The 15,919-nt window shown below is 35.0% G+C and overlaps 1 protein-coding gene across 1 annotated transcript; it reads left to right on the forward strand.

The window, feature by feature from the left end:
* The first annotated feature begins 12,699 nt into the window (after nucleotides 1–12,699).
* Nucleotides 12,700–14,053, forward strand: LOC125208295 (transcription factor MYB117-like). The gene is made up of 3 exons (XM_048107876.2): nucleotides 12,700–13,199; nucleotides 13,291–13,593; nucleotides 13,667–14,053. Exons 1-3 carry the CDS (start codon nucleotides 12,830–12,832, stop codon nucleotides 13,795–13,797), a joined length of 804 nt encoding a protein of 267 aa, XP_047963833.1. The 5' UTR covers nucleotides 12,700–12,829; the 3' UTR covers nucleotides 13,798–14,053.
* The last annotated feature ends 1,866 nt before the right edge of the window (nucleotides 14,054–15,919 follow it).

Below are 15,919 nucleotides of genomic sequence, written 5' to 3' on the forward strand. Positions count from 1 at the left end.
AGATAGAAAGATTAATAGATGTATTATTAGTGGAAAATAAGACAAAATTCAAAATTTATCAAAAATAGATAGAGATTAATTTTGTTGAACAACCAAAATGTAAAAATAAGACCGTTTTTCATGAATGGAGGTAGTACAGTGTTTCCAATCAGATTTCCAGTTAAATAATGTGGGAAATTTGGTAGCAATTTAAAGGCTGTTTATATTCAAATTGATTGGATTAGACAAGAAGATTGCAGTGGTTGGTGGTGTGTTGGCCTGGACAACCCTAACTACTTTGATGCACACTTCATATCCTTGAGCTTGTTTGTTTCCCATATTTATTTTCTACTGTAAAAATTAATGATGTTTTCTTGTTGTGTGTCATGGCTGCCATGTTTACTGGTTATATTTGTCTTGTTGAAGAGTGGTGGAACCCTATTTGGTCACAATGAGGGAACATGAATATCATGGGGGGTCACTCTAGTTATCTATTCTTCACACTTGTCTTTGGCCTTTGGGTGATATGTACAAAATTGTTCTTATACACATCATCACTGATCATATGCACTTGGAGATTTTTTTTGAGAAAACAACATGCTCAGCAATAGCAATGGGTGAGCATGAATCCAAACATCGGCACGCGTTGTGTCTGTGTCGTCTGGAGTTCCGCTAGGGAGGGTGAGGTGGTGGGCCTTCTGCCATGCCCCCCCTCCCCTCGACCCATGGTGTCGCGATGTGAAGCCCATTCATGGCTTCATAGTGTTAATTTGGTAGGAATTTTTATTTTTAATATTTGATATAGGGAAAATAATTCTTCTTCTTATTGTTATTATGAAACACTTATCATGCTAGCTGGGTTAGCTCAAAACTTGAACATTTAGAGCTAGGTTAGTAAAAATTTCTGATCTGATAAAATTTCAATTCAACTAGTCCACACACGATTAATCTTCTAGGGGTGAACTGAAATACGATGGACTAGAGCGATATATTGACATCCGCGTATGTGCAATTGTACCCCTACGACATACCATCTTAATGTTGAATTTAGATCCATTTAATGCTTTGGTATGGAATTGAGAATTCAGCTTTCCGTAATATGTTTACATTGAATTTTTTTTTGTTATGTTTTGTCTTGTAACTTAATTTTCTAGGCATGTAGTACAACTTATTACTATATTGGTTTAATTATAATTGAACAATATTTTAAGATATAGCATTATTATAATTTTATATTGTACAATAGTACTATCATTTAACTCATTCTCACTCTCACGGTGCTGCTAAGCTAATGTTGAAACAAATAGTACTAGCAAGCAGTTATCTTTGAAGTCTTTTTGGTCCAACGACATGAAATAGAAGTAGGTCCACGTCATTTAATATATGTTTGAACATGCTACGTGTTAGTGTCATGATATTTATTATGTGGATAGGCATGTTTTTATATGTTTTTCCGTCTAAATTTTCATTTACATTATACTCTCAATTTATACTCCATGTTTTATGGTGGATGGACTAACAACTAACCTGTGTGGTACGGACACAACAATAAGGCCATATTATATTAATTGTAACTATATAATTTTCCCTTAGAGCATCTACTATGGCTTTAGGTCAGCTATAGACTAGCCACAAATTCCTTCTGCCACATTATCAGCACTAAAATTTCTTCTGACACATCATCAAGACAAGCAATTGGACAAGCAATAGGCTAGCCACATCAAACAAAATTAAAAAAACAACTAAAGATTTACGGAATTAAAAGTATGACACATATACGAGAAAATGCAATAATTTCATTTAAATTTAAAAAGTGCGTCCAAAAAAAATAAAATTACATGATTAAAAAAAATACATAATAAAACAAAAAACAACTATCGCCGTGCAGTCCTCCGCGCTCACAACTCTTCAATTAAATCCTTTTGGAGTTGAATATGGGCATCCACTTGGCGCATGTCGGCATGTGCCTGGAGGCGGCCGCTTTCGTCGTGAGGTACCCCCCCGTCGTACGTTGGGGGTGTCCACGCCGTGGCTTGGACTGGGTTCATCGTCATTGGCCCAACTAGTCAGTCATACACCTTCATCTTCGACTATCATGTTGTACATGATAATACAGGCGTACATTATAGAAGCAATGTAGTCGACATGCCACAAACGCATTGGACCCTTAATTGCCGCCCATCGAGCCTGGAGCACACCAAATGCGCGTTCCACGTCCTTGCGCGCCGACTCCTGTCGTTCCGCAAAGTAGGCCTTCCTGTCTTCGTTTGCGCATCCGATCGTCTTCACAAAGACGGGCCACCTAGGATATATCCCATCCGCCAAGTAGTAGCCCATATCATGCCGGTTGCCGTTGGCGACAAAACTGATGGTCGGACCGACGCCCTGGGACTGCTCGTTAAAAAAGCGCGTTACTCATTTTGCGTTGTTGCTCTTGTACAGAAATTAAGAGAGAGATAGCTCGTTAACACAAGCGGTGCAAATGAAAATGACGTTCAAATCGCGTATATATAGTGTTTCAGAAATTTATAAAAATAATAATAAAAATGCGCGCGCTGACCGATCGCTCGCCAGCCTACAATGGCGGTGAGCGGATCGGCGAGCGCTCGCCGATTCTCTAGCCGATTACACGCTCGCCGATTGCAATGGTCCGGCGAGCGGACCGGCCAGCGCCGGAAATTGGCTAGCCGGTCGATCGCCTACCATTGTTGAATTTTAGAAGAAAAAAATACAGTAACTAATTCTCTCGTTGCTTCTTCGTCCTCCTCTTTCAGTTCATTTCGAAACGAAGATTAGGATTATTGAACAACAAAAATCATAATCGATTCCCTACCCTTTTTCTTAATCGAAATTTGGTATTTGGGTTTTACCAATAATAATACAATACGCATGATTTTTTTAAAACAGAATAGAGTACTCCTACTCTGTAAGTTTATCTTTATGGTGAACTCCCTAACTAAGTGTCTAAACCAAATTTAAATGAAGAATAGACAATAGAGAAATCAACACGTGCGATATCTGTTAGTTGCCATACGTGGGAACAGTCAAGGAGGCAAACACGTGTGATCGATCAACGAAGCACCAATTTATTCTCGAAGATCTAAGCCACTGAAAAATCAGATAACAAAATTGGATAATTTGTATTTCCCTATAAATCATCACATAATTTTAAATTTTTAATATATATTTATATACTCCTAGGACTAAATTGGTAATGTGGAAAACGAGAAATTAAATAGAGTAAAAGGCGAAAAAGAGAAAAAAAAACAGGAAATGTTTAAAATTGCGAACTCATGGAGCAAGGCGAAGCCACGTCTTATACCACTAGGCACAACCTATTTTATGTACTCCATATTATGTAAATATACTAATTTACATAGTTAAATCGAAAAAGAAAAAAAGTGAATTTACCGTTAACCAACGTTAGCGGTAAAATTTCTGTAGTTGGAGAAGCAGCTTCTCCGGCACACAAAATGGTGTTGTTTTGGAATTTTAGTGTTTACTAAGATGTGGAGTATTAATAAAACAATTTTTTTTTTATAAATAAGTACTGTATTCGTTTCATAGTAATAAAATCATTTTGTCATTTTAGCATATTCCATAGTACTAGAGCCATTTCCTATTTTAGTACGTTACATAGTAAAGTCAACACATTTTTCCACACATACTTTACTTTCTCTTACTTTATTTTCTATGCATCTCTTTACCTTTTTCATTTTCCACTTTACTCTCCCTTTTACTTAACTAACTTAACACAATTTTTCTTAATCTCCATGACGAAAAGAAACATTTTCGCTAATATGGAACCGAGGGAATAGAATACATGTATTAGAGTATCTTAAACGTTTTCTCAATTAAAGGAGCTGTGAATTTACGTCAAATCCATTTATTGGATTTCATTCTTTAACAGTATTATTAATTGTGGCATAATAATCCAGTTTCAAAGTTGTTGACCAAGTAAAGAATTAGGTTTACTGCAAATTCGTACCTTCACTGCAATCTCATAAATGAAAACGTCTGTGACTGGGTTTGAAGGTACAATTAAATTACCGGAAAAATAGACACTTTATTAACAACATGTACTATAAGACTTTCTACTAATTTAACATTGAATTTAATTTAGTACTCTCTCATTTCCTTTCCTTTTCCTTGTTAATTAAGGCCTTTCTTTATAGCACAAAAATGAAGAATAGTATTTTAGTGGAAGATAAATAAAGTAAGAGGGATGAAGAGATGATAAAGTAAAAAATGAGTTAACTTTTTGCAAAAAATAAAAATGATTTAATTAATTTAAAACTTCTCAAAATAGAAAAAATGAATATTGAACGGAGAGAGTACTACTTGAACATCTGAATTTAATTTATTAGTTTGGTTATAAGGGTGTTAATGAAATTAACATGTGAAATAAACAATAATGTAATGCGATCATATCTTCCAAGAGAAGAAATGATTAAACCTAGGTAGTATACATAGGGTTTATAATATTTTTGTGTCGTATTGTATATAATGAAATGTTACAGCAAAAATAGTACTCCCTCCGTCCCAAGGTATTAGACCAACTTTCTTTTTTGGGATGTCCCAACATATTAGACTCATTTCCTTTTTTAGCAAAAAGCATCTATCTTATTTTATTCTCCACCTACTTTTTTCTCTCTTCTCTCCCCTACTTTTTCCCTCTCTCATACTTTACTCTCTCCACTTTAACTATTTAAATATCACTTCCTTAAATCATGTGCCCAAAAGAAGTGAGTCTAATACTCCGGGACGGAGGGAGTAACAGTAATAGTATGAGTTGAAGAGCTATTTGTAAGACAACAGTGCTGACAATATAGTCGTATATCTGTAATGAAAGAGTTGAAACCTATGTATATGATTATATGTATACAGTATGATGGGTCAGACCAGCTACAGTAGTTTTGTATGACATTTCATCACATATATGCATATCTATTTAATTCATATGTTCAAATATGTAAATTGTCTGTAGATGAGTCTAAACAGCAGGATTTCCAATAGGCGTACAATCAATTTCATAGAATTGTACAAAGAATTCATGTTGGCTGTGGCAGGGCTAGCATAATGAAAAACTCTAGAAGTACTACTATTACACTAATTTATACTCATATCTTCTTATAATCATATTACATGGTCAAAGTGTCATAAGTTCTTAGTTTATGCTCCATTGGTCTCATTAGTGGGACGTTTTGAGCTTGGACACACTACAAAAAATCGGTATTTACAAAAGAGATCATCATTTATTGACGAATAATCCATTGGTAAATTTACTGTCTAAATTTGGTGTATGCTTGACGGAGGTGATTTCATCTTTATATTACTTTACTAGGTGTATACTTGATAGAATTGTGACAAAAAACCACTAGTTTATCGGGGTAATGTCTGGTGTTAATACGTCAAGGCGTTCTTTCAAGAACATGACATTACTGACTAATTTTTTGACAGCCATCGTTCGTAGGTAAATGGTTTAGCAACAATGCCGTAGATGCAACCTTTGTTCGTTGGTAAACATGATTATTTACAGCGGATTTTTGGGTGTTCCATATGAATTCGTCCGTTGTTAAATGGTGCCTTTGATGTTGCTCCTTATTTTGTTTTTCTTACTCCTTCAGTAAGAGCTAGGGACGTACTTAATGCTTAGGTCATCCGCAACGCTGTCTCTTATCCGTCTCTTAACTGTCTCATCTCTTCACTTTTCAAGGGCCCCACTGTACTTTGCAGCTCATCTCTTAACTAAGAGACAACACCTGCATTTCTCCATCTCTTTACCATCTCTTAACTATTCATTCAATTTCATTTTTTATTTTTAATTCCAACAAATTCAATTAATAAAAAACACACTTCATTATAAATAAAATAAAATTACAATTTAAATACCTAAAAAAATAAAAAAGGCATAATTAAAAAACTAGAAATTACAAATTGCACACTTAAACTCAAATAAAAAAAAATGGAGGTAAAGAAGCAGAAGAAGGAGTTCTCTAGTGACGATCATCTAACGGTTGCCAAATTTTGCCCAAATGTGCTCCATTAGATTCTCGTGGAGTTGGGCGTGGGCGGTAGAATCACGTGTCCTTGCCCGAATAGACAACCGCTCTTGCAAAGACGGATGCACTCCCGTTCGAGGCGGACTACTTGCGGTTGAGCTTCCCGGGGTTTCAGGGTCGAACCAATTTCCCGCCTCAGGTCCTTCGTCGGCGACAATCATGTTGTGCAAGATTATGCACGTATGACGTATACATGATGTCGACCATATTCTCCATAAACCACTGTCGAGCCGGGGCTTTGATAATGTTCCATCGAGGTTGGAGAACCCCAAACGCTCTCTCCACATCCTTGCGAGCAGACTCTTGCTTCTGCGCAAAAAGAGACTGCTTTTCGTCCGCAGGCCTGTTGAACGTCTTCACGAAGGTTGGCCACTTCGGATAGATGCCGTCGGCAAGATAGTACCCCATTTTATATTGGCGATTGTTAGCGACGAAGTTGATGGTCGATGCTTTACCATTCAGAACTTCAGCGAAGAGGTCGGAGTTGTTAAGCACGTTGACGTCGTTGTTCGAGCCGGGGACCCCGAAATACGCATGCCAAATCCATAGCCGGTAGTCGGCGACGGCCTCGAGTATAACGGTGGGGTGGGTGCCTTTGTGGCCGCTCGTGTATGACCCCCTCAACGCCACAGGGCAATTCTTCCATTGCCAATGCATGCAATCGACACTCCCGAGCATCTCGGGGAATCCGTGCACTTGTTCGTGAAGACGGAGCAGAAACTGACAATCTGCGGTGGTTGGCTTCTTCAGAAATTCGGCGGTGAAGGCTGCTCGGATGCCTTTGCAGAAGTTCAACAAACAAAGTCGCCCAGTGGATTCTCCGACGTGCAGGTATTCGTCGAACGCATCCGTCGTTTGTCCAGTAGCAAGCTGACGGATCGCCGCAGTACATTTCTGGAGCGTCGTGTGGCTAGGACGGCCAACAACGTCGAACCCTTCTCTAAAGAACTCTTCTCGTGCCGCCAATGTACTCGCGATATGCAAAAATAGCGGGCGTGACATATGGAAACGGCGATGGAAGTAGATATCTCCCCACACCGGGTTCGGACTGAAGTAATCACGTTCCAACCTTGCGGCGGCTTCCTCCCGGTTACGGTGGATGTATGTCCGGCGTCGCCTAGGAGGCGCGGCGGCTTCCTCCTCCCTACGTCGATCTTCTTCTAGCGATTCTTCCATTATTCGACGCATTTGCTCAAATGGATCCATAATTGATTAAATTTGGGAGAAGAAAAAAATAAAGGAATGATTTTATAGAAGTGATTGGAGAGGAAAGAAAGAGAGATGAGAGAATAGATGTGTGTTTGTGTGTAAAATGGAGAATGGAGAAGAGTATATATAGAATATAAAATAAAAAAAAAATTAAAAATATGACCGTTCAACGGTCATATTACCGTTTTTTTTTTAATTTTTTTTTTTGAAAAATCTGATTTTTTTTTTAAAAAAAATTGAATTATGAAGTCATAGCGAGTGGGCGTCACGTCAGCCGCCCGCGCGCGCCACGTGGCTCCGGGCGCGTGTCTCGTCAGCTCGAGGCTGGCCTCGTCGGGACGCAGGGGCGGAGCCACGGTGGGCCCAGGGGGGCCCTTGGGCCCCTAAGCCATTTTCCTAATTACTATATATTTATGTTTATGCAATGTTTAATATATCAACAATATAGTGCAGTTGGTCTCAGTGTCGGTCATTTGTTTGTGAGGTCCATGGTTCGAAACTCTCCCAGAGTAGTTCTCAGTTCTCATATTTAAAAATATGCTGCTTACATTTTTGAATCATTTAGTCTACGCTTCTTGTTCATTTACTTTTTTTTCTTCTTCTTGATTTAGTAATTTTTTTTTATGTTCTCATATTCGTATATATTAGATTTTCAGAGTACAAACTGATTCTTTGACTCTATAAATATTTTAAATATTACATGATACTATTAATAAAATCAATTTTGTTTATTTCTTTTATTATAATTTTTTTTGGAACATTAACTATCTGATCTATAAATATGTAAACATATTATTATTAGTAAAATTGGTGTTATAGTATATTCTAACAAATTCATCATCTATTTTTCACGTGTGGCTTTTTATATTGCTTATGTTCGAGCTGTTTCCGTGTCTCATTAGCACTGAACACAAATTTCAATGGTCGTTTGGGCCCCCCACCGTAAAATTTCTGGCTCCGCTACTGCCGGGACGCGTCGGGCGTCGAGATATCTCGTCTCATCGAGACGAGACGGGAGCCGCAACACTGTCTCGATGCCGTCTTGTCTCGTCGAGACGAGACCGAGACCGCAACGAGGCAGCGTTGCGGATGCTCTTATTCTCCTACTGCCCATAAACAAAATGTGGGTACTATTTTTACACTTAATTAATTGTAAATAAGCACCAAATAAAACCCTACTATATACAAGTGTTAATGTTGTTCTTAATTAGATCCTAAAATTACATTCAATACCTGCCATTATATAATCGAAAGTCAGAATTGTAAATTTTATAAAGTAATTACTTCTATCAATTTCTAATAGTCTTACTAATATACAATATCAGTTTTAATGTAAATATAATACAATAGTAAAATAGAAGATATACAAAAATGATTTAATTCAAATATCATGACCGAAGGATGAATCCCATGTATGAAAGACAAGCAAGAGAAATTATAATTTGAGGCCATGGATGGATTTTAAGGGGTTCGATCGACCCTTTCCCCATGCTACTTTGTAAGCCGATTCTTCTTTGTATCGGTGGAATCTCATTTTTGGGCACAACTTTTTCGTCCCAATTTTCTGAATCTGGTCATTATTTTCTCATGCATTAATAAACTGAATTTGTATTGCTTTACAACCTTATTCATTGATATTATTATACATTAAAGCCTTAATTGTCTCTTCAATTAATAAATTTTGTTTAAATTTATCGCATAAGCATTTTGTCTTTAATGGCGGGCTGGAATAGTATATATAATGAGGTGCACTAGCATACCTACGTACAATGGGGGAGGGCTTTAGCCCCTAATAAATTTACTTTTTTAACTTTTTTCTACTATAAAATTCTAAAATTTATTCATATTTTATACATATTATTATATAAAAGCCCCTATTAATAATCTAAATTACATACAAATTTATTTTTAAGGTAAATTTCGAAAATTTAGCCCATACTCACGTTCAATTCTGCGTCCGCCACTGATGAGGTGAATTTTTTATGTGTGTGACATTTTTTTGGGATAAATTACATAGAAAAAGTTTATGAATATAATACTTAATTTACATACTATGGAGTATATTTTTGTAGTAAAATTATTCAAATATTTAATTTATTCTTTAATTTGTTCGACTAATAATTTAAAATTATGGATCCGTTGCTGTTAGAAGCTCTTATTTTCCTCGTAAATGACACAAAATCACCAATTTACGATGGATTATAATCCTAGCGAAGAGAATTGAGAGCGATATTTGTTTTTGAAACATTTTAATTAGAGTAATGACAAAGCAACGGATTTTTTGAGTGTTCGTGTTTATTTATGGCATGAAACAACTCGGAGTATGGGTCTAGCTTATTGATACATTCCATAAAACTCTACTTGAATCCATTTTTCTTTTTTTTTTTACCGACAAAATCCGTGCTCAAAATAAAATTCAATTGAGCACCATTTGTTATTGAATTAACCGATCGACATACTATCGGACATTTATCATATGAAGGGTATGTTATTATTTTAGATCTAAACAAATTTGATGAATTACCCCTAAAAGTTCCCATTAAACTAGTGCTAGTTCACACCAAACTAGTGCTAGTTAATGAAAGTTCATTCGGAAACAAAAAAAGTAAAGTCAAAATCATTTGGGGTATTCTCTCAATTTCAATAAAATGCAATCGGATGAAGTATGAGTTGGCGATCAGAACATATATGGATAGAACTTATAACGGATAAACAACTAAGTTTTGTACAACCAAAATAAGATTATATTAATAATTTTGATGTGTTAATTAAATATTAAAATACTCCCTCCGTCCCGGCTAAGATGACACATTGCTTAGCCGGCACGGGGTTTAAGGAGTTATTGGTTAAAGTGTTTAATTGGAGAGAGAGAATGTGTGTCTAAGTATTGTAGAGAGATAAAGAAAGATGGATATTTTAATAGGAGTTAAAAAAAGTGGTTGAGTGTATTAATTGGAGAGAGAAAGTTACCAAAAAAGGAAATGTGTCATCTTAGTTGGGACAAACTAAAAAGGGAAACGTGTCATTTTAAGCGGGACAGAGGGAGTACTAAATATAGTTAGTTAACAAATTAAAAACACTTTATTAGTTTTTGGTCTCATTTTCAATTTTTTATTTTTATATTTGAATTATTTCTCTATTATTTTTCAAATTTGAATTAAAATATGCATTAATTATATTTTATGATTTAAAAAAATTTAAAAAATTATACACAAATACCATACTATTATGAACGTTCCCTATACTATGTATATGTCTATACTTTTTAATTAAATACATAAATAAATTATATTTTTTTTCAAATAATCCAATTTTTGATTGTACAAAATTTGGTTCGCATAACTTTATTGTTTTAATTATTGGTGAGGAGGCATCCAGTGTCAATTTATTTTACTAATAATATGATCAGTCTCGGGGGGCGAAACCAAATCTTTTGTACCCATGGATTTACTGTAAAATTAAATGCAGTCATTATCATAGTATGATGTAATTAAAATCTTTTTACAGAGAGGAAATCGCGTAGATATATGGGATTTGGATTTGGATTGATAGGGATAGAGTGGGGCTGTATTTATGCAGAGTGACATGTGTGTCTGTAAATCTAAATACTATTAAGACATACATTCCTCCATACGTACAAATATACGTACATAGAGAAAATACCTATTTACTTGTAGTACTAGTATATTTATTTATACATTAGGTGTGATTAATTCTCCTTCTCTCATATGGAGTAACTAAAAGTAATGAGGCAGTTGTATATGAAGTGTGTGTGTAAGTGAAGAAACTAAGAATCAGAAATTACTTCGATTATTTGTCTAATTTTCCACTTAACCAACACTCCAAATGCCCCAACTTTTTCTTGACTATTAATCTATGTTTTAAGAGCAAATCGACTCAATCTTCTCTTACAAATCTATAACTTACAAGATCCGACTTGTCCAAATCACCAAATGCACAATAGTTCCTGAGTCATTTTTCTATTCTGGGGATTTCATAATAGTAGAGTTATTTTCTATTTTAGTAAAAAAGTAGAATACTTTTATTTTATTATCTACTTTTTCCTCCCTTATACTTTATTATCTTATTTATTTAAGCAGTACTCTATATTACACATCTTTCTATATTACACATCTTTTTTCGTGCTTAAAAAATATTAACTCCAATTTCTTTTTTTTTTTTACTATTTTTTTTCCCACTCAATAAACAAAAATAGTAGTAGTAGCAAAATCTAAGTCATTATCCTCACTTCCAATCTGTTGAGTGCTGCCTCAATCCCTATGCTTCTTCCAATCTGTTTAGTTTAGTCTTTTATCTTTTTCCTTTATCTTTTAATTTCTATAAATAATTTATCTGTTTATAAATTGTTACTACTAGTACTCTCTCCGTCCCAGAAAAGATGTCACACTTAGGAAATGACACGAGATTTTAGGAGATGTTATTTTGTATGTTAAGTGGTGAGAGAAAATATAATTTTATAATTAATGTGAGAAAAAAACTTTTTCCAAAAGACAAAATATGACATTTTTTGTGGGACAAATTAAAAAGAAAAGTGTGACATCTTTTGTAGGACGGAGGGAGTACTATTTACACAATAATAATAATAATAATAAAAATAATAATGTAATCCATAAATTAAAATATACGGGTACTCGAATGTGGTATCATTCTCTCGGTCTCACCTATATATATTATATACCCTCTATACCACAAAAATAAAACATTTTGAATGTCACTAGAATTAAAATAAGAGTAGAAAGAGAGGAAAAGTAATTTAACTATTGTTAGTAGATAATAGAGCCCACTTTACAAGAGATAAAGAAGTTATAAAAAAAGAAGTTGATATTTTTGTGGGACATATAAAAGGAAAGTATCTATATTTTTATCTGACTGATGGAGTATTAGTTTTATAAATAAAAAAAGTTAGTGGAACGTGAAGCCTACTTAACATTTATGATAAAAATGGAACATGACTTTTATTGTGGAATGAACGAAAATTGTAAAATATGACTCTTATAGTGGAACGGGAAGTAGCAGAGTATTTATTTAGAGTAATGATAAACAACCAAATTTTGTACAATCAAAATAAGGTTGTATTAATAATTTGATGTATTATTTATATATTAAAATTATAAATATACTATATGGACAAGTTAAAAAGACTTATTAGCATTTAACCTTATTTTTTATATTTATATTTGAATTTTCTTTTTATTATTTTTATAATTTGAATTAAAATATGCACTAATTATATTTATGATTTAAAAAAAATAAAAAATTAATATAAAAATTATAAATATATGACCACAGCATTATGCAACGTACTATATATGCATCTAAATATTTTAATTAAATATACATAAATACACCTATTATTTGTCAAATAAATTAACGTTACTGCTGATTATCCAGAGAGAAGCGAGAAGGTCACACATCATCATCATCATCACCAGCCTATATATCTAATAATCTGAACTCCATTCTGTTTTACTACTTACATAAATTTCTGTCTCCCTCTCCCATCAGAAGCTCTATTTTGGTTCGTCAAAGATGATCCTGACATTACTGTAGCATTTTTTATGTCACAAAACAAAATTCCTTTATTTTCATTTTGTTCAAATATGGAGAGCTGTGGCTTTATATATGGCGCTTCCAATTTCTACTCTCCACTCTCCCCTGCCTCTCCAATGCCTTTTCTCTCCATCGCCCACAACAATGAAAACTGGGGCTCCACCTCCTCCGACTCCGGCGCCGATCATCTCATCGATCTCAACGCCGCCGTTGAATCCGACGATCAGGTCTCCTCCGACATGCATTCCCACGGCAAGGCCAAGCTCTGCGCCAGAGGCCATTGGCGCCCTGCCGAGGACACCAAACTGAAGGAGCTGGTCGCCCTCTACGGCCCCCAAAATTGGAATCTCATCGCCGACAAGTTGGACGGAAGATCTGGTAATTAAATTAATCAATTCTTTTTTATTAAGTGCAACATTAAAATACAAAATTCAAAATGAATTGAATTTTGATTTGTGATTTGGAAAAGGGAAAAGCTGCAGGCTGCGGTGGTTCAACCAGCTGGACCCGAGGATAAACCGGCGGGCGTTCACGGAGGAGGAGGAGGAGAGGCTGATGGCGGCGCACAGAATGTACGGAAACAAATGGGCGATGATTGCGCGCTTGTTTCCGGGGAGAACCGACAACGCGGTCAAGAATCATTGGCATGTCATCATGGCTAGGAAATACAGAGAGCAATCCACCGCCCACCGCCGCCGCAAAATGGGGCAATTCGTCTTCAAAAGGGTCGACGACGACTGGGCCCCACACTCATCTCTTTCTTTCTTTCAAGGTTTTTTTCTTTCTATCTACATTACAAATTGCAATGAGGAAATTGAAGTTGAATTACTGGTTAACGTATGCAGGCGGTGAGGGGATGCAGAGGACACACAAATTGGAGGAGGGGAATGTTTACTACCAAGTGTCACAGACGGCGGAGAGGGAGAGGGAGAGGGAGGCGGCGTTTATAGACTTTCTTGGTGTTGGGGGTTTGTGAGACCACACAATTTGTCACTTCTTCACTCGGGTTTTTGGATGAAACATCATTTTCTTCAGATGTTCAAATGCCTCTCCTCTATAAACTATATTACTCCCTATTGTCTTCTCACTTTTCTCTCTCCTCTCTCTCAAGATTTAACTTCGATTAAGATTGTTGTGTTGGCAATTGGCATGACCTTCTACGAACCGTTACTACTGTAGTTCAATGCGCTTTTATGGTTTTCCCGTCCACCATTTTATTTTTTTCGTATTAACACTTCCTCACTTTTTATTTTTAGCATAAATTTTTTGAAAATGTGTATCATGTTAAAAGCAAGAAATAACAAAGGAAGAGAGAATAGTAAAAAGAATTATTGAAAGAAAACAAATTTATGAGTGAAATAAAATCGTAATTACTCACAAAGAGAATAAATTGTTCCCAGACATCTATGCTGAATATTTGGTTGTATCTGATTAATTTTGCGTTCGTTCAAGCATTTTATTTTACATTGTTGAATAGTCTGGACGAATAGATTTTATAGAGTAGTCGGAAGATTTTGTGTATCTGCCCAACAGCCCAAGAGAGGAAAATATGCAAACTATTCATGTTTTTACATAACTACTAGAATGATAAATGTGTTTACATTTAAAAATTAGTTATGTTATAATCCATCTATATGTAGATGATAATTTAATTATAAACACGTGCGGGAAAATCTGTTACTCCCTCCGTTTCTTCATAATTGAGGCGAAATTTTTCGGCACGGAGTTTAAGAAATGAATGTTGAGTGTGTTAAATAAAATAGATAAAAAAGTAAGAGAGAGAATAAAGTATAAAGTGAATAAAGTAGAGAGAATAAAATAAAAGAGAGTAAAGTAAGAAAGAAAAAAAAGTTACCATATATGGAAATGACTCAGTATATAAGAAACTTCACGAAATAAAAAAATGACTCAATTATGAAGAAACGGAGGGAGGGAGTACATTTTTTTAAAAAGAAAATTCTACAAAAAGATACTCCAATTCCAATATGAATAACTATGGTGATTATTACAAATTGTGATACAATCTTGTTATATTGATAATTTGATAGTGTTCAAGAAATTTGACTAGTTTGATTGTGAGTGGTATAAGGTTCAATTAAGTAGAACTCAATGTATATTTCTATAAAATAAAGTTTTGTAACATAATATCATCGCTGTACATATGTAACGATTAAACGAAAGTGCCATCTCCAAACACCTATCTATGCAAGGCATTTATCCATTAGAGTCACAAATTCTTGAAAATCGATCAAACCATCACCATTAACATCGAAACGTTTGATCATATTCTTGCATTCATCAAAACTGCAACATTCCTTCAATCCTAAGCTTAGAACAACTCTCTGCAAATCTTCAGCGCCAACAAAACCATCCTCGTCCCCATCAAACACCTTGAATGTTTCCTTAATCTCCTCGAAACTAGGCTCTTCCTCCTCAAACATCCCCACTAAATCTTCTTCACCTAGATTACTTTTATTTTCACAATCATCCAATCCCACCATTCCAACTCTATTCAACATCGAGTTTATATCTGCAAATGGGATGTTTTTAATATTTTCATCCCTTGCAGAGTTTTTCTCTTAAATGATGGACTTTTCTCTGTTTTTTCCACTGAAAATTTCCCACTTTCCTGATAATATCAGTGGAAAATCATGGAGGAAGAAATGGATTCTTGAAAAAATATCATCGATGTCAGTGAAAATAAATTTGAACCCAAAAACAAGCAAATTTGGAAAAATGTTTGCTAGTCTTAACTCCATTGGTTGTGTTTTTTACAATTTTTTCTCTCTTGGAGGTGGGGTTTGAATTTGTTCTGGATATGATGATAATAACCTACTAAGGGTATTTATAGATTAAAAAAAATGGCTCATGTTGAGGTTGAAGGTCAAATTAATTTTTAGAAGTGCCGTGTGGTGTGAAATAGGCTATATTTAATAGTGCTACTATAGATGAAACATAGGATTTGATTCTGCAAAATTTCCAACAAATTTATTGGGTTATTGATAGGCAGAGGCTGTAAATGGAATTGTCAAGAAATTACTACAATGATGTTATGTATTAAATCCGAAGATTCCAAGAAACTTCTATGTGGATTAAGT

This window comes from Salvia hispanica, chromosome 6, assembly GCF_029641045.1.
Source record: "Salvia hispanica isolate PSC_SH4W2 chromosome 6, Shi_PSC_v1, whole genome shotgun sequence".
Classification (NCBI taxonomy): Eukaryota; Viridiplantae; Streptophyta; class Magnoliopsida; order Lamiales; family Lamiaceae; genus Salvia; species Salvia hispanica.